Below are 23,055 nucleotides of genomic sequence, written 5' to 3'. Positions count from 1 at the left end.
GCAGAGCCCTCCTGGAGACCACACGCTGCCGGCCAGGCTTGGATGGTGTCACACAGAAGAGGGAGGCCCAGGCCATGATGAGGCTCGGAGGTCTGCGGGCCAGGCCCCCAGCAGACAGGCCTCGACAGCTCCCTGGGCCAGGACCGCCCCCTTCCCCCTTGCTCCACGTTTGGGATTCAGATTGTTTGCCGGAGCAGTTCATAGTTTCTGCGAGGACTCCTGGGGATTCCCTGCCCACAGCCCCCTGGCCCCAGTTCTGCTGCCCCTCCCGCCCCTTGTCCCACCAGCCACCCCATCCCACTCCCTCCCGGCCCAGGAATCCAGCAGGCGCAGAGCTGAGGCCCGCAGCTCGCTCCGAGCCCTTCACGGCCACGATGGTGAGGCTGTCCCCAGAGGCCGCCCCGGGTTCTCCGCCTGGCCTGTGTGTCCACTGCAGGCCTGCAGCCAGCCAGTCCACTCCCCGGTGTTGGCCGATTCCCGAAAGGCAGCGGCTTCTTGCCCTGCTCAGTGAACATGAGTGGACGAGAGTCCTGGGCCTTGCATGCTGCACACATATGCCCACACAACACACGTGCACCCATGCAGACACACACACCAGTTCCCATTCACGTGCACACGCACACACGTGCACACCCACACACAGAGGGACACACATGCAAGCGTGTGCGTGGGCCCAGCTGGCCTGGCCGGTGCTGGGGGAACGCAGGCCTGGCTGTTTACGGAGCGAACCAGTGAGCACTTAGCAGGCACCTGCTGCGGCCCGACCCTGGGGACGGAGGCAGGAACAAACACCGCGTTCCCGTCCGCTCCGCTCTGCCCAGGCGTGCTTCTGGCGGGCAGGGAGTGCTACCCGATGGCCCCGGGGAGTGGGCCGTCTGCGAGCTCCTTCTCCAGAGCAGACATGGGCTCCGAGGCCTCGGGGGAAGTGGGGTGGGGCAGCAGGTGCAACGAGGCCTGACGGGGAGGCGGTGGGAAGGCAGGGCTGTGGGCGTCCTGAGTACAGCCCCAGGGGCTGGGAGCAGGGGCTAGCCTGGGTCCTGGCGCCATGGAGAGGCCACCCTGCCCGGGGGAGTAGACTCCAGGTCCTGCCATGGTGGGGTCAGAAGAAGGTAGGGCGGCCCACCTGCCAGCTCCGTGGAAAGAGGCCGGGGCGGGGGGGGGCCACGTGGGGATCAGGGAGCACCAGGCTCCCCTTGGGTGTCCTGCCACCCCGTTTTCGCCTCCCCCTGCCTGCTATCCCAGCTTTCTGGATGCCCTGGGGTCTCCCTCATGCCACCAGCCTCCTGCCTCTGCCACAGGGCAGGGGTCTGCTCCGGGTCCAGTGGTTCTAGGGGAGGAGGGGCACAGATGTCAGGACAGCTGAGCACCCCAGGTACCGCCCCCCCCCCCCCCACCAGGCTGGGAGGGCGAGACTGCGGTCCTGGGTGGGCCCCAGGGGGTGGCCAGCATGCGACTCCAGGGCAGGTCCCCCATGACCTGGGCTCCCAAACACCGGCCCCACCCAGACCCAGGCAGACACTCAAGGAGGTGGGAGGGGAAGAGACTTTATTGACGCCGTTCACAGTGAGCTCACAGCTGTAAAGTGTGGGTGGCAGTGTGCCCCCAACTGCCCCACCCCGTCCTGAGGACCCAGCACAGGGGCCTCCGACCACAGGCCCCGGACTGGACCGCCATCTCCTCTTGGCCCTGTGCTCAGACAGGAGACGGGCATGAGCTGCGAGACCAGCTGCTCTGCGGCGTCTCCAAGCGCCCGTCGGGCAGAGGGGCCTGGAGGCAGGTCCAGCGTTGCTCTTGACCTCAGGGAGCTGGGAGATGCCAGGTTTAGTCCTTGCAGAAAGCAAACTCCTTGGAGAATCTGAAGTCCTCCCCATGTGCCCCGCTGTACAGGGCACGCCTGGAGCCCCACTCCCACCCCTGACAGGGAATTCCCACTTGAGCCAAGCGGGCGCTGGAAACACAACAGATCAGCTGGTGAGACCAGCCTCGCAGGGTCACAGACGTCCTAGCCCAGCCGGGGCGGCTGTCCAGGGAACTGCCCCAAAGCCTGAGGAGCCACCACCAGGGGGAGCTGGAGAGGCTGTTGGGGGGGCACCCAGGGGACTTCAGGGAAATGTCTCTGAAGCTGGTGCTTCCAGCACACGCTTGACGCAGTATGGCATAGGCACTTTTTAAACGATTCCAAAAGAACCAGGTGAGGTGGCGGGGGCTGGCCTGGCCGCGGGGGCGGGAGTCGGACTGGACAGGGACCCAGGCAGCCAGCGGAGCTGCCATGAGCCCAAGGTGGTGCTTCCGCGGCAGCAGCTCTTCCGTGCGCTTTAAGACACTAACAGCTGTTCTGCTCAGTCATAAATACACAATTTTATTTGCTATTTTCAGGGGAAACTTAGGCATTAAACTGTAAGCTGATAAAATACGGATACCTAAAAAAGTACAAAAGTATAAATATCCCCTTAGAATAAATTTTAGTGAATTAAGTTTTAATATCTTTAAATTAAAAAAACAAACAAACCACAAGCCTATCTATTATGTCAAGGTCACAAATCAAACGACGCGAAGCAGTCAGCAGCGCCCCACGGTATCCCCGAGGCTCCAAGGGGAGGGCGGGTCTCGGGGCCGAGTGTGCCCTATGGAAAGGTCGGTGTGAAGCCAAAAACGCTGAACCACGCACAACAGACCTTACAAAAGGAGGTAAGTCCTAGTGCTGGAGAACTTGGTTCATCAGGTAATATTGGCAAAGGAGAAGAGGGGCAGGCGAGAAGCCTCCGGTAGCGTCTGGAGCCAGGCAGATCGGCACCCGGACGGGATGGGGGTCACAGGTCCCCGACCCGCTGGGGAAGGTCAGCTCTCAAAGCGTGCGGACAGCCGTCCTCAAAGGAATCCAATCCGGCAGCTCCAGCATCAGGCGGGGGCTGGCCGTGCAGGCTCCTCCCCAGCGCCCCAGAAATGTCAGAGAACTGCATAGTTACGTGAGCGCACGCCGGCAGAGGCTGTCCGTGTGCGCTGTCAACACCCGACCTCCAGCGTGGCCTGGAGTCTCAGCTCCGGGAGCCCGTGGACAGTCCTCCCGCCCCCCCTCCAGCCTAGGCGAGAGCAAGGCACTGCGGGGCGCTGGCTGCCCCCACGCCCCCGGGCGGGCCAGAGGAGGCAAACTTGTCCCACCCTTTAAGTGATGGGACAGGTCCGCCCAAAAGGCAGCAGCGCTTTCAGGCGTCTCTAGGAAGTGAACGCGCTGGGAGTCTGTCCACACCGGGAAAGAAAGGACGCCACGGTCTCTTGTCTGGAAACTACAAACGGAGAAGCCTGGGTCAGCCCGGCCAGGTCAGGCCCAGGAAGTAGTGAACACGCGGAGGCCGGGAGAGACCACCAAGCCGTCACGTCTGGGAGGCACAGCAGACCCCCTGCCCCAAGGACCAGGGTGGCCAGAGGGCACCCAGAGCCCGGGGCACTGTGCCCACCTCCTACCAGTGAGGCCCAGGCTCCGTTACAGACTGTTCATGTAGCACCAAGAACACGGTCCTTGAAATGGTCTTCGGTGATATAAGGGCCAGTCAGGAGCCCTGCCTCGGGCCCGGGCAGCACTTGGGAAACTGAGCGGAGGTCCCCGCAGAGATGCCCGCCCAGCAGGAGCCGCCTGCGAGCAGCGATGCCCGGCTTCGGACAGCTGGTCCCGTCTCTCACCACCCACCTCAGAGGCAGAAAAAGCATTCACACCCAGATCTCTAGAGAAATTGTCAAAAGCAGGTTTCTTCTCACGGCCAAGCTCCCTCGACGTGGCGGATCATTGCGTCTTGGGAAAAGGTAAAACGTCTCTTCAGCTTCGACAGTGTGTTCCTCACATCCTCGAACCCCTTTCTTGCAAAATCTGAAAATGCCAAAGACAGACAGTGAGGACTCAGGTCGTGAACAGAAAGGCAGCGTTGCGGGCCGCGGCCCGGGAAGCAATGGACCCATGGAGGCTGCGGGAAACCACCAAGTGACCGCGCTCGAGGCAGTCGCAGGCCTGTCCCCACGGCGCCTCTCGGGCCGCCTGAGACTCACCAGCGCAGCCCCGGGGGACAGCTCCTCACCGAGGCCCAGAGGACCCCAGCCGCATCTCCCTCAATGGCCTCCCAAGGGTGCCAGAGCCCACCTGGGGGTTAACTGGCCCCAAACCTTGATTTTCTCTCCACCCCAGCTTGGTCCAGGTGGAAGACACAGGTGTGCGGCCAGGGCCCCCACCCAACCGGCCCTCTTTTTCCTTCCATGCCCCACTGCAAACCACACCCCTCCACCTGGCCCCCCAGGCCTGCCCTGTCACCCCCTCGTCCACACACTGCCTGGCTGAGTCTTGTCTTCTGTAACCAGACCCTCAGCCTGGGGGGCCAGCTCCCTCCTTGTAACCAGACAGGAGTCTGGGACACACTCCTGACCACAGGTACCAGGATAGGAAGGCCACTGTTCAGCCAGGCCAACCCAGCCCAGGCCAGAGCAGTAAGATGACCTTCCCTGTGACCTCACTGGTAGCGAAAGAGGTCTCCTAGGGGCATTTTCCACTTGAGTTTCAGAGCTGAGAGAGATACGGCCCTGAGAAGAGGTGCTGAGCCCTGGATCCCCCGAGCTTGGGCCGTGCCTGGGAGGGCGAGCGCACACGGAGGCCAGTCAGTCGAGGCCCTTCGGGCATGGGCAGACTGCTGTCTCGGGGCCAGCGGCTCCCCACCAGCACAGCTGCCCAGAGCCAGGTGGCTAGCCTATCACGTCCCGCAGGCGTGTTCTAGTGACTCAGGAGAAGTTCAAGCTGTTCAGCCCACCCCGACAGCTGCCGCTTGCTGTGGTGTCCGACAGTTCTGGGCCTCCAGGCCGCCCTCCCACCACCAGCCACCCAGGAGGTGCACCTTCCACCAGGCTGGGGGCGCGATGGGCTGAGGGCCCCTCCTCAGGCTGGATGGGGCAGGCCCCCAAGTTGGACTCGCCTGCTCACTGGGAAAGGCCTGGACAGGGACGTGGCCTGAGGACAAGACCCGGGGCTATCTCAGGAGGGCCTGCGACCCTGGCCCCATGGCAGTCTGCAGGAAAAGCTGGAGTCTGGGGGGCCACGAGCCGCCCACTCCGTAGATTCCAGCATGGCGGCGGGCGTCTGAGCGCACAGGACTGAGACGTGGGAAGGTCGAGTGGGCTGGGAGTGAGGGTCCATGCAGGAGGGAGCGGCCTGCTGGTGAGAAGGCCTAAGGCAGCTCGCAGGAATGGAGCAGGCCGAGCCCGGCACGCAGCAAGGCCCTCAAAGGGCCGGGGCAGCACCCCACAGCGGTCCACGCCCGGAGTCAGGGCCTCCGCCAGCACACGCGACAGCTGTAACTGGGGTAGTGCTGAAAGAACCTCCGCCCTCCTCCGGGAGGCTGGCTCCTCTGCGCTCCTGCACCCCCACTGCAGTGAGCCCGAAGGGGCGGTCACTCCAGGCTGAGACGAGCCCCACCCGCAAACTGCATGCCTGACTCCAGGCTGAGAAGAGGGAAGTGAGGCCCTGCGGTGATCCCTCGGTGTAACGAGTGTCACGACCGTCACAGCCGACGCTCGTCGCACCTGTTCCCTGTGTCCCTTTTCTTGGTCCACATGGCTGCTGCAAAGTTTAAAACGACAGCTGGAGCCCGCGCTGCACCAGCCCAGACCAGGCCCTGCAGACTTTGCTAAAAGGGCCAGGCGGCAGACACCGCACGAACTCCGGGTCAAGAGGCACACCGAGGATATCATGTACTCGTACGACCACCAGAAAAACCACCACTAACAACAGAGAAGCCATTCCTGGCCCGTGCCCCCAGACCAGACCTCAAGGCTGGGGGGACCCAGGTGACGCCGGCCCCCGGCCCCTTGGAGCTCCACCTCCGCTGGCCACGTGAGGGGGCAGGCCTGGCGCTCCCTGCTCACCGGGTTCTGGCCGGGCGGCAGCAGGGGCCTGATGAGCATCGGGGCTGAGGGGCACCCTGGGGTCTCCCAACATGGCCAACTGGAGGGTCGGCACAGACCCGTCCACCAGCAAGCCCCATGAGGCACGGGGAGCAAGGCGTCAGGGCCCACCCTCCGAGGCCCCAAGACCAACTCCTCAGCCCTGAGCCAGGGGGTGGCTGGGACAGGGTGGGGATATCGTGAGGCTGGGGCTGCATGTCCCTAGGAGGCACAGGCCGAGGCCCAGCTGCACCCCCAGGCAGATACACACAGTGCCTGGGGGCCCTGGCCAAGGTCTCACCCCGACGCGGGCATCCTCCGGGGGACAGACAGCCCCGCTCCCGGGCAGGTCGGCGCGGGGACTGAGCACAGAAGGGCCTCTGTCAACTACAGGCGCGGGGCAGACGCGGCGGGGGAGGCAGGGCTCGAGGAGGCAAAGGCGCGTGGTCAGTTTCGAGGGCGGCAGGCTCACCGTGACATTTACACTTAATCTGAGTCACTGTCACCGGGACCCGTGTCCTCGTCGTCACTCTGGCTCGGCACGTGGCGGGCGGCAGGGAGGAGAAGAAGAGAGGGCGCGTCAGTGCAGGCAGGGTGGGGGGCGGGGGGCGCCCACCCTTCAGTGCGGGCAGGGGAGCCCACCCAGACGGGCCAGACTCCTTAGAGCAGCCGTGCTGGCCATGGCGGAGCGAGCCGTCCCTGGGTCCCTGAGGCTGCAGAGTTCTCCTTTCCTCCGCGTTGCGAAGCACTGTGCCGGGCCCAGAGCCTGGCCGTTACCCTCAGCTCCTGGGAGGCCATGACCTCCAGGACATACCAGAGTCTGACTGCGTGATGGGGGTGGGGTCAGTTGGCCGGGGGGCTGGAGGCTGCAATCAGGCACATGGGTGATCGATCACTGATCCGTGGATCAATCATGTCTACCTAACCAAGCCCCATAGACTGGCTGAACACAGGTTGGGGTGCATCCCTCGGCGCAGAGCCCCGCGGCCCAAGGGGCACCTCTGTGTGAACTCCAGTGGGCCCACTTTCTGGCCTCTGCCCCACATCCGCTCCGAGTTTCCCATGCACCGTGTGCCTGACCTGGGCGCCTGGGCCCCTTGTCCTGCTGCCCCGCCCCCACTCTCTCGGGTCACCTCCCCCGAGACGCGTTTGTGGGGGAGGCCGGCCCCAGCCTCGGCCCAGGGAGGGGCCACCGTGATGGGGCCCTTGGAGCTCACGGCACTGCTCCCCCCAGGCCGCGCACAGGCTCCCCCAATGACACCCCACCTGGCGCCCACGGCTTCCCACAGCTCCAAGGCCCCCTCTGCTACCGCCCCCGTTTAGAAGCTGCTGTGGTGACCACACTCCAGGACCAGGTATTTCTGGAGAGAGAAACAGGGCCGCGCTTCCACTGGCAAAGGGATCTGGGGTCACGCCCGGCGCTCTGGCGGCACAGACGGGTCCTCCCGCAGCTGAAAAGCACCTGAGGGAGATGAGCCGGGTGGTTGCCTGGGGAGCTCGGCTACGCAAACTTTTCAAGTTCAGAAATGAAAACTGCTAAAAATAGACAACTTACAAACAGCCCTGCAAATGCTCAGGGAGACGAGGCTCCTTTGGAGGCTGGGGCTCCGGGAGGTGGGCCGACTCTGAGCCCCTGGAGCCCCACTCCAGGCAAGGCACCAGCTCCCTCACCTCCGGACCCCTCACCTCTACCTCACCGGTGGAGCCCTGGAGAGGAGGTGCCTGCAGCCCTGGAGGAGGGGGGGACGGCCGTTTACGGACTGTGGGGGCACTGACCCTGCAGTCCGTCCCGAGCCTACGCCTCCAAGGAAGGCCCTGAAAGGCTCACGGCAACAGTTCTAGGCCTGGAGCAGACGGGGTGCCCCTGGGCAAGCGTGTGGGGAAGGCCAGGGAGCCCCAGTTTAATGTCATCAGGTAAAGCCCTCCTGACTCGGGCCTTTCCCACACTCCCTCAGATCACCTCTGACGGCCACCTGAGCCTCCCCCAGGGCCGTCTGCGGGCCTGGCCTCACGGGCTGGCTGCCACGGAGCCCCAGGCCCCCCACGCCGGCTGCAGGGTCGTCCAGGCACCGCTTGGCCCATAGGTTTGGAAGTCCTGCCCATAACGATGCTGGACTCTGCATGGACAGACATATCTGGAGTCCTGACCCAGGGATGAGCCCAGAAGACATGCCCTTAGAACCTGTGACCTCTGGGCAAGGGTAGCAACCACTCCTTGCCCGTTTTCACCCTGGCCGTGCTTGAGCTGCTCTGCGGAGAAGTGCCCGATGGCCCACAGGGAGGGGCTGGTGCTGGGCCGAGACTGCACTCTGTGGAGTCGAAGAATCAGACACCCACCAGATCTGCTCCGTCTACCCCCACACCAGCGATGGAGGCCCTGCCCTCCAGCCCCAACACCGCGTCCCCAGGAAAACATCACAGAGAAGTGCAGCCCCCACCAAGGAGAGCACTTTCAGGAGCAGGCCTGAGGGCAGGGGCGGTGAGGGTGCGGGCCTGGGTGTCCAGCGACCCCATGCCCCATGGCCCAGGGGCGTCTGCGCTCTCTGTTCCCGACTTTCGCTTCCGACACGCCCGGGGAAAATGAGGGACGACAGAGCAGACGCACAGGGTGAGCCAGTGGCTGCGAAGCCCGCGAGGCCACAGCGCAGGGACGACGGTGAGCGGTGACGCGGGAAGGAGCGAGCCAGCCCGGCAGGCGGCGGGCACGGTGCACCCACCTTGGCCTTCTCGCTCGGCTCGCTGGCCGGGCCGTGTGGCGAGTTGTGCAGCTCCTTGGAGACCACACACAGGAACTCGGCCTGGTCCTCGCTGCCATAGTTGTAGGAGGAGCCGATGCTGACCAGCTGAGGGAGAGAGGGCCAGTGGGACATGGGTTGAGAGCCGCCCCCCCAGCGTAGGACCAGCCCACCGGGAGGGAAGCCTTTGGAGACACCCAGCCGAAGAAGCTAGGGACAGGGTTCAGTCGGGAGACTTTCTATGAACTTACTGAAAATACAGTCTCCAGACACCTGGGCTTAGGCTCAGATGCATGCCCGTGCGTGCACACACACACACACACACACACACAGCCATGCAGGACGGGCCTCCTGTGCTGCGTATCCAGCTCCTCTTGGGGGTCCTGGCTGGGCCCACAGGGGATGAGCAGTGACCAGGGAGGGGAGTGTGGCGTTGGAGCTGGCAGTGAGCAAGCAGGGCGCTGGGGGACCCCTCGGGGCCGGGCCCAGGAGCAGGAGGGGCCACAGGGCTCTGCCCTGCCCGCGAGCGTGGGCCAGAGCGCACATGTGTGAGCACACTCGAGGGCAAGCCCCCTGGGGGAGCCAGGACGGGGGCTTCCTCACGCCGGGGCTGCTGACCAAGGAGTGGCTGAGGAGGACCGAGCCAGCACCTTTCGTGACGATTCACAGGGGGCACCAAGAATAGTGTGATTATTTCAAAACACCCCCGAAAGGGGTGGCCTTAACCAGGAGATGCCAGGAGCCCTTTAATTTCTCCCCTGGGTAGTCTGCTCCAGGGGACACTCTGAGGAGCCAGAGGGGCCAGCGGGGTCATGGGGTTGTGAGGTCAAACCTCAGAGTCTCAGCCTGAGACACAGGCATAGGGACACTGAGCTTGTGGGGGCACTGCCCACTCACAGGACACCCTGGCCGTGGGCAGAGGCCCCCAGGTAACGGGCTGCAGGCCCCTGGGGCGAGGGGCAGTGTGCCTGCGGGACCGTCAGCGCACCCTGGACGGGGCGGCAGGTGGGCGGGAGGAAGAGACTCAGCTCTCATCCCTTCTCCCTGGGGTCCTCGCCGGGGCACTGCTGAGGAAGCAAGCAGCTGGGTCGGGCCAGAGTCAGCAGCGCTGCTCAGTCACGGGCAGGACGGAGCAGGAGCCTACCGGGCAGCCCTCCAGCCTACAGCAGCACCAACAGCCTGGGGGGCTGGGGTGGACACAGGCCAGGGGATGGGGGGGTGGAGGACACACACACAGAGACACACACAGACCCCTATATACACAAGGACGAGGACACACACACACAGATACACACATACACCTTTATACACAAGGACGGACACACACACACAGATATACACACACACAGATACACACACCCCTATATACACAAGGACGGGGACACACACACACAAACATACACACAGATACACACACACACACAGAGATACACACACAGATACACACATGCACACACACATCTTTACACACAAGGACGGACACACACACTGCACACACACAGATATTCACACATACACACACAGGTACACACATGCACATAGATACACACGGGCACACACACAATCACACACACACAAGCACAGCACATACACATATATACACACGGACACACAAAAACACATGCACATGCGTTTATACACACAAGGACACAGATGTACATACGTACACATACAGGTACATACACAACCACACCCACGTACACACAGAGAACCACACCCACGTATACACTCAAGGACACACGTGTACACGTATACACACACAAACACATGCACACATGTAGAGATGCCAGAGAGAAGCGCAGGGAACAGTCGCACCACAAAGCAGCGACCGGACGAGGAAAGAGAACTGCGGAGCGAAGACTGGGCCGTGGGACCCTGAGACCAACTCCTGCCACCCCCAGCCCCGCTCCCATGACGATCCAGCCTGGGCTGGCACAGGCTGCTGCTAGTGAGAGGCGCGCGGGACACTCTGGGGACCAAGCTTCCAGGAACCGCAGCCCCCGACACCTCATTACTGGTCCCTGGGGCCAGCTGCCCTGAGCACCGGGCAGGGCCTTGGTAATGAGGAGCTTCACCGCCCTGCGGGCTCAGAGGCCTTTACCTGCTCGAACTTCCAGCCGTCGGACATGGTGGAGACCATCTGCGTGAGCTCCTCCTCTTGACACTGCAGGACACGGTACACGTGCTTCACCGGCGCCTGCGAGAGCAGACACAGGCACGTTGCCGCCCGGGGCCCCCGTCCCTCCCACCTCTCAGCCCAGGCCGTGACGCCCACAGGAACCCCGAAGCACAACAAGCATGCTGCAGCAGCTACTGTCTGCTGCCTCCCCACCCGCCTCCAAAACTATTTCTATTTCTAAATCGCAAAATAAAATGAGTCACGTTCCTGAAACCCGAGAGCACCTGTGGCTGGATGGGAACGCAGGAGGACAGCCCCGCCTGCGCCCTGGGGAGCCTTATCAAGCGTCTGACCCCAGTGGCAGCGCCAGGCAGGACCGGCCTGGGCCCTGCCCCCGGAAGACAGCGCTCAGCCAAGCACGCTGCTCGGACAGGAGCCCGTGGGCCTTCCCAGCTGCGCACCCCCACCCCAAACTCCACCCAGCTCCGCTCCCAGTCTGGGCCGCGCGGCCAGAGCTCTGCCCTAATGCCGCCCCAGGGACGGGGTCACAGCCTCAGTGCTCCGGTCCCCACACAGCCCAAGAGCCTTCACCCGGGACACATGGAGGGTGCTGAGCGCTGCCCCGCCTGTGGGGGCCTCGCCCACGTCCCCATGGGGTTGGGGGTGCGACAACACGAGTACAGAGGGCTGGGCCGGCCCAGTCCCAGGCTTTGTCTCTGAGGGGGCTGGCAGCGGGGAGGAAGGCCGCACACTGGCCAGAGATGATGGTGGGGTCTGTGGCAGCATCACCTGCCTTCCCCCGGTCCCTGACCAGACACCTGGAGCAGCCGATGGTCAGCAAGCTCTTCAGAGAGGCTGAGAGTGCCAGCTCTGGGCCTGCAGGCCCCCGGGGGGAAGCCTGGCTCGGGAGGCAGTGGCAGGGCGATAAGAGGGCAGAGATGCTGAGTCAGGAATACTGGCTCTCAGGGAAAGCGTGCACAGCGGCCCCGGGTGGGGGCCCGGGCAGGGGCCGCACTCTGCAGCCACTGCACAGCCTGGCACCATGACAGGACCACTGCCGAGACCCTCAGGAGCCTGCCTCGGGGAAGGTGCCAGACAGCTGCCTCCAAACGCACTAGCCCAACAGGCAGCGGAGTGCCCACGCCAGCTCCAGCACCACTGACCGTGGCCAGGTACAGACAGGTCCCACGTGGACTCCATGCCCTTGGGATGGGGTCAGCATCAAGAGCTGTCCACTGAGCCCTTCCTTCCTGATCAGAGCCAAGCCCACTCTGCCTACACCCCCACCCCCGTCCCCGTCAGCACCAGCCCAACGCCGGCTCCCCCAGGCTCCCCACCAGCCTTCCAAATGGGCCAAGGAGCTGGCTACCACAGGACCTTTGCACTTGCAGAGCTCTGCCTGCAACACCCACCCTGAGACGGCCACACACACAGGCCCACGGAGGCCTCTCGCTCGTCCTCCACCCCTCCTCGCCAGCCAGGGCACCAAGCTGGCAGGCACTGCGAGAGGCGCCCAGAGGGCAAGGCAGGGCACCAGGACAGCTCCAGAGGAACTGGTCAGCCGGAAGAAGGGAGCGAGGCCCGTAGCCAAGCAGGTCTCGGAAGGGTTCTGGTGCCAGTCACCCATCTCACCTGTGATGTTTTGCTGTCTCGCTCTCTGATTTTGTCCTTGACGAGCTTTATTAGTGAGGTGATGTTGTAAAACTCCGCTTCCTCCAGTACCCCTAGGGTCAAGGAAAACAGCTGAGTCCCACCAGATCAAACAAACGCTGTCTCTGCCCCGCGGTGAATCCAAGGCCCGTGCACAAAGAGACAAAACACACCACGCATGCACTAAACAAATGCTGCAGAGAAAGACGGAGACAGGCGGTCGCCGGAGCCAGAGGGGCCAGAAAGGAGGACGGAGCAGGCGCAGCTCAACAAGCAAAACGGCGCCGAGCCCGGGCTCTCAGGACACCCAGCTCCGTGCCGGGAGCCGGAGCATGGCCGGCGTCTGCAGACGCGGGCAAAACCAAGGGCGGCCGACCCCGGGGGCCCCGGGAGGGGCGCGGGCCCCGCCCCAGGCAGTGTCAGCCAGGACCCCCAGAGAGCAGCGGGCCCGAGGTTAGAGCCGCTCTCCCTGAAGGACAGGGAGTGAGAGCCGCAGCCCCTGGCGGGCAGGCTGGGCCTGAGAGGAGCATCTCCTCAGGAAGGAGCTGGGGAAGGAGCGGGGCTCCGCTCCCAGGGCTGGAGGGCCCCCACCGCCTGCCCCACCCCCTCCAACTCACCTTCCTCTGCCAGGTCTTTGTTAATGACCAGCTTCCCATGTCTCAGGTAGTTCAGCACGGGCCCAAAGTAGGTGGGGTCTCTGTCGATTAAGTAGGCACCTGTTTCGTCCTGTAGAGAGCGAGACCAGCTGAGCCCAGACAACAGGGTGGTTTCTGCAGCTGGCCGCCAGGCCACGGCCAGAGGGGCCTCGCCCACAACCGGCGCTCGGCGCACCTGGCACTTCAGGGGACCCCAGCAGCACTGCCTGCCTCAGCCACCGCGGCTGCTGGCCCGGACCCATCCCCACTGCAGGTGAAGCCGAGTCTCGGCTCTGTGGCGGCAAGGTGACCGCCACTCAGGCAGGGGGGCCGTGCACAAGACCCTCTCTGCTCAGCTCCCAGGACTCCTGAGGCGGGTTCACCTTTTGCTCAGTCAGGCCCGCCCCCTAGTGACCCCACACTCTCTCTGGGACGGCGGCTGATGGCCGCTCTGCTCATTTCGGGGCTCCTCCCTGGGCAGGACTGGGGTGGGGTCCCAGGCTCAGGGAACCGAGGACGCCTCCCCAACAGGCGGTGCCTCCCAGGGCCTGTCTTCAGAAGGCGCCCCTCAGTACCTGGTGGGCCCTGCCCCCCACCGACAGGGCCAGCGTCTTTCTGCTCCCTTGCTGCCCGCGGCGGGCCTTCGGCATCAACTCAGCACCATCCTGGCATGGCCGAGGGAGGTGGACACACACGCCCTGGCACGGGAGAGGCTGTGGTCCCCACACGTGAAAGCGCCAGTGGAGGCCTGTGGCAGCCCTTGGTGCAGAAGCAGGGCACGGTCTGTGGTTCACAGAAGGCCACGGACCCCCTCTTCCAGGACACCGCTGCGGTTTACTGAGCAGTGTCCACTGCTCTCTAGTCTGCTGAGTACGACCTGGCCCAGGCTGCTGTCCAGCAGGGCTGCCGGCAGGATGGGGGACTCAGCGGCTCCTCCCCTCACAGGCGCCCCCTTCCCTCTGCACCCGGGCCAAGGGCCCCAAGACTCCTCTGAGACAAGCAGGTGACTCGTAAGTCAGGAAGCGTGGGGCTGGCCCCCTGTCCAGCAGGTGCCTGCCGGGATGAGGCTGAGGTCCCGGAGGCAAGAGCCATGGAGGCCGCAGGGGCAGCTGACGGGCCGAGTCCCCAGCGCAGCGTCAGGGCGCTGACGGTAGGAGGGGGTGCAGGAGGACCCCCGAGCCTCCTGGACGTGGTGAGCCCGCGGGTGCCAGAGCCACTCTCAACTGTGAGGCAACGGGCTGTGCGAGGGCCCCCTTCTCCCTCGTGCGCATAGACCCCGGAATTTCGTTCAGTAAACCTGGAGGCCTCAAGGGTTTTCCATCGAGTCCATGAGGAGAAAAGGCGAGCTCTGGGATGGACCAGGGGACGTGAGGACGCACGCCTTCCATGTACTTCTACCGTTTTCTATCTCGACTGCCTCAGCGCCAGAGCACGGCTGCCCAGAGCTGGGCACCCACCCACCCACCCTCAGGGCACATGCGCCAGCTCCCGGGGGTCCCAGGACCCACTGCCTGAGCTGGCCTCTAGGGGCCGGGGCCAGCAGAGTGGGCTTCAGGGGGGGCCCTGACACTCTACGCGTCTCCCCTGCAGCGTCTCCAGCTGAGGGCGGGACATTCAGTCCAGCGGCTGCCGCGCCAGCCCTGCGCCCCCTCCAGGGAGGGAACCCCCACCTGGCCCTGGAAGTGCAGGCCCCGGGCACCCTGCAACGCTGCAGGGAAGCGGCCACTCCTGGCAGCGAAGGGCCCACCTCTCCAGGAAGGACCTGAGGAGTCTTCTCAGCGGCCTCCTCGTGGGCCCCCACATGGCTCTCGGGCCCAGCCTCTCTGCGAGCACCTGTTCTGATCAGAAGTGCTTCCTTAAGAAACAAGGTCGAGACTCCACTCAGGAGCAGCAGTGGCGGCGGGGGGGTGGGGTGGGTGGGCAGTGCTCACGCTACAAGGCGCCCCCCAGAAGACTGCACTCGCTCACCTGAGGCACAGAGGCAGGAGCTCTGCAGAAGCCGCGCCCCCAGCACCGAGCCCATGCTGGAGCCCACGCTGCTGGAGCGCGTCTGCGCCGGCAAGGGCAGCCGTGCCCTGGGCCGCGACTAGGCTGCAGCAGGGGCGCCGGAGGGGCGACAGGGCCCTGGGCCCTCACGCTGTTTGTGTGTAAGTGGCCCTGGGGCTTCCAGCCTAAGGCAGAAATAAATCAAAACACAGAGCACAGAGAGAGAGAAGACCCCTCTGTCCCAGAGGCAGCAGCCTCGGGCTCACCTGAGCCGCAGGACAGGGAGGGCGGTCTCCGTGCTGTCTAGTCGGCAGCGGGGGAATGCCGCCTGGTGCCAGATCCCGCAAGCATGAGCTTATGACCTGTGCCTGGCCTGGCCAGGCGGACAACAGGCAGGAAGACTCGAGGCTCTCTCTCCTGCCCTCAGTTTACGTAACAAGCCTACGTCACATTCATATAGTGGTGAGGCTTGAGGTTTTAATTTTTTTCGTAAAAGAGCCAGAAGTAAGACTGCTTGCCCAACAAACCTTGTTTTTAATTGACTATCCCCTCTCCTTGCCGAGCTAGCACGTGGCCTGCTCCCGCAGTGCTGGCTTTGAAATGTGCCTCCACCGGAAGGCACAGAGGAGAGAACAGCCGAACTTGCCCGTGAATATTTAACAGAGGCCACGCCCAGCAGGCGTCTCTCACTGCTCACTCTCAGGCCCTGTCCAGGGCTGAGCAGTGGGCCCCAGTGAACAGTGAACCAGGGCCTTGGGCAACAGAGGCAATGCCATGGCCAGGAACGCCCTGCCCGGGTCCTTCCTCTGGAGAAGCCCACGCCACAGGCACCCACGGGACCCCTGACCTGCAGTCAGAGGAGGGAGGCAGGGAGGGGAGTCCCGAAGGGAGATGCCACCCACCCCCACCCCAGCCCCTGGTGCTGGTTAGGAGGCAGCGCGCCCGCCCGCCCGTACCCGGCCCGCATGGTCCAGGCAGGCTTGAGTGCCCTGCCAGCAAGCACCATGGGTCAGAGCAGGCGGCCGCCCATGCAAAGGGCCATAAAAAGGAAAAGGGCCACAGGGAGAGGGTGAAGCTGGGCCCTCAGGCGAGACTGTAAACAGAGGAATCCTGTTTCCATCTCTCTGTACCCGGCTCCTCTCAGCCACCTTCCCAACTGCAGCAGACACACCAGGAAACACAACACGATCGCGGCTGTCGGCCAGAGGCTAGAAGTTGAGGGGGTTGAGTGTCCCCAGCTAAATGCAAGGTGTGCTGTCCAGATTCCCCACCTGAAACCTGAACGCAAAAGTGTGGAGTTATCTGTGCACAAACGTGTGCCATCAACATAATCAGAAAGACATTTCACTCTGAAATTATCCATTTAAGGGATTCTGTGTCACTTAAAACCTTCACCTCTGCCCTCTTTTCTCTTTAGTTTTCTATGGTTTGGCAAGTGCCTGACCTAGAAGAGGCCTGAGACATCACCAGTTCCAAATGAGGAAACGGAGGCCGGAGAGCAGAGGCCCGGGTGGGCAGCGGCTGCACTGACGAGCGTGGGAGAGCCGGCGGCCCTGACCGCACACCGCCCTGCGCGCCGTGGAGGGGCACCCCCGCGGCACACGCAGGAACGGGGCAGGGAAGTGGGGCCCTGGGCTCCTGGGGCCCCGCAGTCCTAGCATGTGGCTTAGGAACAGAATCTAGGGTACAACCACGACTCCAATGATGCTCACTCAGAAGCAAACCACAGGGTGTGTGACAGGACCCCCACACGAGGCTCCTGGTTCTTCTCTTAGAACCAATCCACCAGGGGGTAGGGGGAGTGGGGAATCACACCAAGCTTCTTGAACAAGCAGAGATGGCTCACAGGACCCGGGCCCGCTTGGAGCGGACACTGTATCAACTGTGTGCAGAGACAGGGGCCAGGCACCCAGGGTGCGGGGCAGTCGTGAGCAGAATGCTGTGGGGAGACCCACCAGCCATGAACACCTCTGTCAAAGGCAAGGGGGCAGCCACCTGTCCGGACTGCTCAGGTACTTCCCTGCCTACAGACAGTCCAGTTACAGGACACCGGCACAGAATTCCCCTACAGATGCCATGCTGCTTATCTTGGTGGGGAGACAGAGAGGAGAGGGGAGAGAGAGAGAGGAGGGGGAGAGAGAGAGAGGGAAGGGAGAGAGAGGGGGCGGAGAGAGAGAGGAGGGGGAGAGAGAGAGGAGGGGAGAGAGAGGGAAGGGAGAGGGGGGGCGGAGAAAGAGAGGGGAAGGGACAGAGAGAGAGGAGGGGGAGAGAGAGAGGAAAAGAGAGAGGGAAGGCAGAGAGAGAGGGAAGGGGGAGAGAGAGAGGGAAGGGGGAGAGAGAGAGGAGGGGGGAGAGAGAGAGGGGGGGGGAGAGAGAGAGGGAAGGGAGAGAGAGGGGGCGGAGAGAGAGAGAGGGGAAGGGACAGAGAGAGAGAGGAAGAGAGAGAGGGAAGGGGGAGAGAGAGGGGAAGGGAGAGAGAGAGAGAGAGGGGAGAAAGATAGGGGAAGGGGGAGAGAGAGGGGACAGGGAGAGGGGAGAGAGAGAGAAGGGGGAGAGGGGAGAGAGAGACGGAGAGGGCGAGCAACCAGGAGGTCAATCTGAGATGGAAACAGGCAGGAACCATGGGAGAGAAGCACCCGCAGACAGGGCCCAGGGTCCCTGACACAAAGCTCCCCAGCGGCTCTGAAAGCCTGGAGGCGAGGCCCCCTCAGGCCCAGAGTCTCCAGTCCCCTGGATGCCAGTCACAGCGGGCAGGCAGGACACTGCAGCTAGGATGCCCACGGCAGGCTCACACCGCACCCGCTGCTCCTGAGGGCCCCACGGCACCGCCCTGCTGGCTCCTGGTGCCCTCTGTTCTCCTCTGAGCCTGGTCCTGCTGGTGGAGCCGGTGCAGAGTTCACCCTCCCTTCTTGCCGGGCTGAAGGGCAAGCACACCGCTCCTCTGCACCCTCTGCACCCTCGCCCAACTCCCCGTCCTGCCTGCCTCTCCCTTACTGCTTTGAGAAGCCCGCCTTGGTCTATTCAGCGGCAGAGGGGCTCCAGAGCCAGCCACAGCTGAGCCTGACTTGCAAAGCCGGCCAGGAACCTGGACGCCCAGCCCAAGGACACCAGAGCCCCCCAGAATGGACCCCAATAAGAGACGCAGGGTACACAGCCTCCCTGAGGACAGGAGCCCGTCCCAGAGGAGCTGCGTGCGCCCTGCGGGCTGGAGGGCATCACGTTCCCTGTGAGGAGGGAACCCGTGCCCCTCCCCCGTGGCACAGCCCCAATGCCCAGAGCTGGGAACGGACCCCCAGGGCCTATCCTGAGAACTGGCAGCTTGGGAGGCCTGCAGGAGGTCTGCAGGACCCAGTGCCCACGCCCCACCAAGGGGCTGGCCCAGCAGCCAGGGCTCCCTGCCAGCGGCATGAGGTTTGCACGCGTGAGTTAGTGTGTGTAAGCGACAAATGGGAACAAAAAACAAGTTCCGAGGGCGATAAAACAGCATTCTTGGGACATTCTTTCTAAAAACAAAGTGTGGAGGTAAAGAAAGCCCAGGGAGCGCCACCTCTATTTCCTGCGCTAACGCAGTGTGGGCAATCGGCGGGGGAGCTGATGCCCGCATCCCTGGTCCTCAAACTCCCCTGGGACTCTGGCTCAGAGAGGTCTGGGAACCGCCCCACACCACGGCAGGTTGGGTTGTGGGTGGAGTCAAAGTCAGGCCTGAGTCTAAGTGGGCCACCGTGAACAACGCCCTGCAGCCCACCAACTCTAGACCACAATGTGCTGGGCGTTCTGCAGGCTGGGGAGAGCCGCGCAGACTGTGCCCAGGGTACCAGGCAGAGTCAGCGCGTTTAAAGATGGTCGGCCCAGTGACTGCAGTCCTCAGGCACCTCCGGAAAGCAGCTGAGCGCGGCCACCCCAGGGGAACGCGGCCACCCCAGGGGAACGCGGCCACCCCAGGGGAACGCGGCCACGGCCAAGCCCTGGGAGCCGGCATCTCTATGTTCTTACAACTCTATCTGCAAAACAGGCAGGTGGACCCCAGCTCTCTGACTGCTGCTGGAAGCCGAGGCCAGTCACTGTCCCGCCGGCCAAGAGTGAGTGAAGGCTGCCTGAGCCGTCGGCAGGAAGGGGAACTGCTCTGCGGCAGACGACCACTTCCTCCCGGCCACCCTTGGACGGCTGGTGGCCGCGTCCGCTGGCCCGAAGCAGCTCTCCCCTAGAAGCAAGCCCTTTCTCAGGACGTCCCTGCTCTGATGCGTGGGCTGGTCAGGGCCGAGGGGCCTTGTGAAGAGATGACCGCAGCATCCTCAGCGAGTGAGCCCCTCTCTGCACTGGGGCACCCCCCGCCAGGGGCCTGAGCCAGGCCCGGGGCCACGGCTGAGGACGCACTCGGAACTCAAGCAAAGTGTGAGGTGAAACGCACAGCCCCTGGGGACCCCCACTCCTGCCTCACACCAGCACCCCAGCCTTCTCGGTGGGGCTACAACGCTCACAGCCTTTCGCCTCTGACTTAGTCACACAGAACATAATCTGCCGTTTCACTCTAAGTAATCCCCACTTCTCCTGCCAAGCGGCTTAAAAGATAGTCCTTCCACCCACACCCCCGTCACTTAGCCCTATCTGTGAAACTCCTTTCACTATCGTTCTAATCCTGAAACTCTAGCCAACACCTGGGGGTCAGCACAGGCCAAGACCTGTGTGGGATACAGCATGTCATCAGAACACCTTGACGGCCCACCCCTCAGACTCACCTGATGCCCCCGCACCTGCAGCCCCGAAACCAGGACAAGGGCCCTGCTGAAAGGCAAAGGCTGATGAGGAACGCGGTCGTCTCCAGACCTGGCTCGGTGGCAGAGAATGAAGCCCCTCCCCTGCAAATCCTATTTAATCTGAGTGGCTTCCAACCACCAACTAGTATTTCCTGTTTCCCTTTAATTCCTAAAGCATCTCCCCACTGAAGCAGGGACGGACTTAACTCTGAACAAACTCAAACCTGTTTTCAACAATGCCACTGGGCTAGGAACCGTGGAATAGAGAGCGAGCCCAAGTGAGTCACATGCCGGCTATTTACACCGCACTTTTGGGAAGAGGTGCTACACCTGGCCCGCCCCTGATGGAAGAGGGCAGAGAAAAATGGCCCAGGACAGCAGACGAACAGAGGCCGAAATGAAGGGTGCAGCCCCAGCCCTGCTGGGGAAGCACCAGCAGGAAGTGAGAACTCGCACTGGGGCTAACTGCAGAGAGAACGTCACGGCCGCCAGAGGCCCGGCTCAGAAGAGCAGGCGAGACGGCACAGTGGGCAGTGGGGCCCAGCGACAGCCTGGCCCCCAGTTCCCCTAACAACCTGGCTGTCCACTGTTGAACGAAGCACTCCTCCAGAGAAATATCCTGACACCACCTTTCCCATCGGGTTTCCCAACAGAGGTCCTGCCAGACATTCTGTCTTTAATAGCAAGCTCTAGGCACTCTCCCAGCAAACTCCAAACCCATCAGGCTTCTCAAAGATTCCAGCCTTCAACGTCTGGGAAGTCCTCCCCATTAAGTCTGCCCACCCAAACACGACCCAAGCACTACTCTGCAAGCCCAAGTGCTCAATAAACACAAGAAATATGCCCAGCAGGAAGTCTTCCAGTAGGTGCGTCCAGCCCTGTGAATATCTTTGAGGTGTGCGTCCATCAATCTTAACTATGAGGTCAGGGCTTGGAGATTTTTACACGTGAATCAACATCCTGTTTTCTCTTCCATCACATAACTGCTAGCATCCCACTCTTCCAAATGCGCCCTTTCCTTCCACCCTCAACCTCAGACTCCTTATTCAGTCAGGACTTTGTTATCCAGGAGTGACTCTCTGGGACATTCTTTCATCAGAACCAAAGGGGAGCAAACTGAGGAGAATGAGGACCTTATACATCTTCTCATTTGAAGCAGAACACTCCTACCGTGAATGACTAAAGCATGGCAGTAAAGTCGTAGAGAAACTAGCATCACTCTTTCTGGCAAGCTCACATCTGCGGCTAAAACTAGCTCACAGTGACTATCAACCGTTTCATTAGACAGGAACCATATCTGCTGCATGTTCTCAATTCCAACTTTACAAATAGATGAAAAAGAGCAGCTGTAACACAGATATAATTTATATTCTGATAAATTACCCCCTGCAAAAAACTACTATAAAGTATAATTTTTTTAAGTAGTCTTGATTAAAATGAAGGGATGAACTGACTTAACAGGCAAACTATAGTTAATCAGCCCTGAATCAACTGTCTCAGTGCTGAATAGACAGCACTGCCTCAAAAACACCCAATGGACAAGAGCAACGTGAAAACGGACTCAGTATACAGAACAGAAAGGCTCAAGTAGAAATGCAAGTGAATGACCACTAAGGCTTACTGCTCAAACAGCAAAACATACACCCAACACTATAAAAGGAAAGTCACAACTAACAAAAGCCTATTTCTATCCTGGAGATGACTGTCATTTTCTGGGAGGTCAATTCTCTGAGAGCAGAGAGCTTGGTCAAATGCGCAATGGAAACAGCTGGGCAGCCGCAGAGGAGGGCATGTGTGGGGCGGTGGAACCCGAGAGCTGGCAGCCCAAACTCTTGATTTCTACCCACGACTGGTGGTTTTGTGGTAACTCGAGCTCTTGTTTCCCGATCGTAAGGTCATGCCACACAGAGGATGGCCTCGGTCAGGCTTTGCATCCTGAAGATGGTCTGAATCTTTCTGGGAAGCCTAGGTCTGGCAAACGCTGGGCTGCCAAGGCTCCAAGCCAAGTGCAATTATGTAGGCTCAAGTGAAAGACACAGGAAAGTTAGAATAAGACATGTGAACTAGAAAAAATATAGGTTAAAAACTTGTTCTTCCAAGTGCCTTTTATGAGTGTCAACGCTGTTCAACTCCTTCAGGCACACAAATCCTGTACATGTAGTCATCACAATAGTTTCTGCACAACTGTAGGAGCATTTAATCTGATGAAAGAATCGGCAAACCAACCTAGAGATTCCTATCTCGGAGAGGGCACTAGGAAAACTAGGTTACTTAGAAGACAAAAAAATGTCCAATCTAGCCCTTCCTTAACACTCCTAAGCCATCCCTTAATATGAGCAACCTTCCTTTTGAAAAAGCACTCTATGGACGGCACTTTCTCGGAGTGCTGAGTGGGTGCGTGTTGCGGCTGAAAACCATGGAGCACCAACTCTCTAAATGCAAGTCACTGGGAAAGAGAGGCCAGCCGCGTAAACCCCCACACCAACGTAAAGTCAAGCTTCTGGAACGTGAGAAGCCGAGAACACCGGGGCTCTCAGATTCCAGGGCCAGTAAGCACACGGGACGGAAAAGAGAAGGTGTTCGCACCAGGGGCCAAAGAATCTAGGGAAGAAAGCAAGTAGATCCACACTAGTCTGGGCTCTGGAAAACCTCCTCCACAGAGGAGCAGAGAGGGCGAGACAGACAGACACCCCGAGGCGGACGGGCAGGGGATCCTGGAGAGTGGTGGGCGCCAAGGTGCCATCCTCTCCTTTCCCGGCCCGAGAAAAGGGGTCGCGGACCTGGGTCGAGCTGGTGACGGAGAACGCGGGGCTCAGAGCCGAGGCGGATCTCCTCAGCGTGGGGCACGGGGCGTGCGGCGGGCCGCTGACCAGGGCGACCTGAACCCTCCTGACTGGCCCGCGCGGCCCTCACCTTGTCCGAGTCCAGGTCGGGGTCGGCCTGGCACAAACGGTACAGGAAGGATTTCGGATCCCGGCACAGCGTCTGCCGAGTGGTGAGGAAGTAGGTGCCGCCGACGTTGAGCCGGACCCACTTGGACACGCTGCCGGGACGCTGGGCCAAGGCGCCGAGCCCCGCGCTGCAGCGCCGGCACAGGCCGCCCCCCAGCCCCGCCCCGAGGCCGCTCGGGGCCGGCGGCAGCAGCTCGCAGTGATTCTCCGCCATGATCCCAGCAAGCCCCGCCACAGATCCTCGCCACCGGAAGCGTCCGATCTTTAATACAGTCCTCCGAGCTCTGTCCCGCCCACGGGTCCGCCTTC

At 62.1% G+C, this 23,055-nt stretch overlaps 1 protein-coding gene across 4 annotated transcripts; it reads right to left on the bottom strand.

The window, feature by feature from the left end:
- Window positions 1–2,339: 2,339 nt before the first annotated feature.
- Window positions 2,340–22,989, bottom strand: KCTD5 (potassium channel tetramerization domain containing 5). Of its 4 annotated transcripts, none has more exons than XM_042240042.1 (7): window positions 22,709–22,989; window positions 13,038–13,146; window positions 12,403–12,494; window positions 10,753–10,848; window positions 8,634–8,759; window positions 6,389–6,447; window positions 2,340–3,862 (listed from the first exon to the last, which is right to left on the bottom strand). In XM_042240042.1, the coding sequence occupies exons 1-6, from the start codon at window positions 22,958–22,960 to the stop codon at window positions 6,403–6,405; spliced, it is 720 nt and encodes a 239-aa protein (XP_042095976.1). In that variant the 5' UTR covers window positions 22,961–22,989; the 3' UTR covers window positions 2,340–3,862; window positions 6,389–6,402. The 4 variants fall into 4 exon arrangements, with proteins under 4 accessions (XP_042095976.1, XP_042095977.1, XP_004020769.3 ...); XM_042240043.1 differs by having other exon boundaries at window positions 6,401–6,447; XM_004020720.5 differs by lacking the exon at window positions 6,389–6,447.
- Window positions 22,990–23,055: the final 66 nt, after the last annotated feature.

This window comes from Ovis aries, chromosome 24 (assembly GCF_016772045.2).
Source record: "Ovis aries strain OAR_USU_Benz2616 breed Rambouillet chromosome 24, ARS-UI_Ramb_v3.0, whole genome shotgun sequence".
NCBI classification, from domain to species: Eukaryota; Metazoa; Chordata; class Mammalia; order Artiodactyla; family Bovidae; genus Ovis; species Ovis aries.
This window is presented reverse-complemented; position numbering and strand designations above follow the sequence as displayed.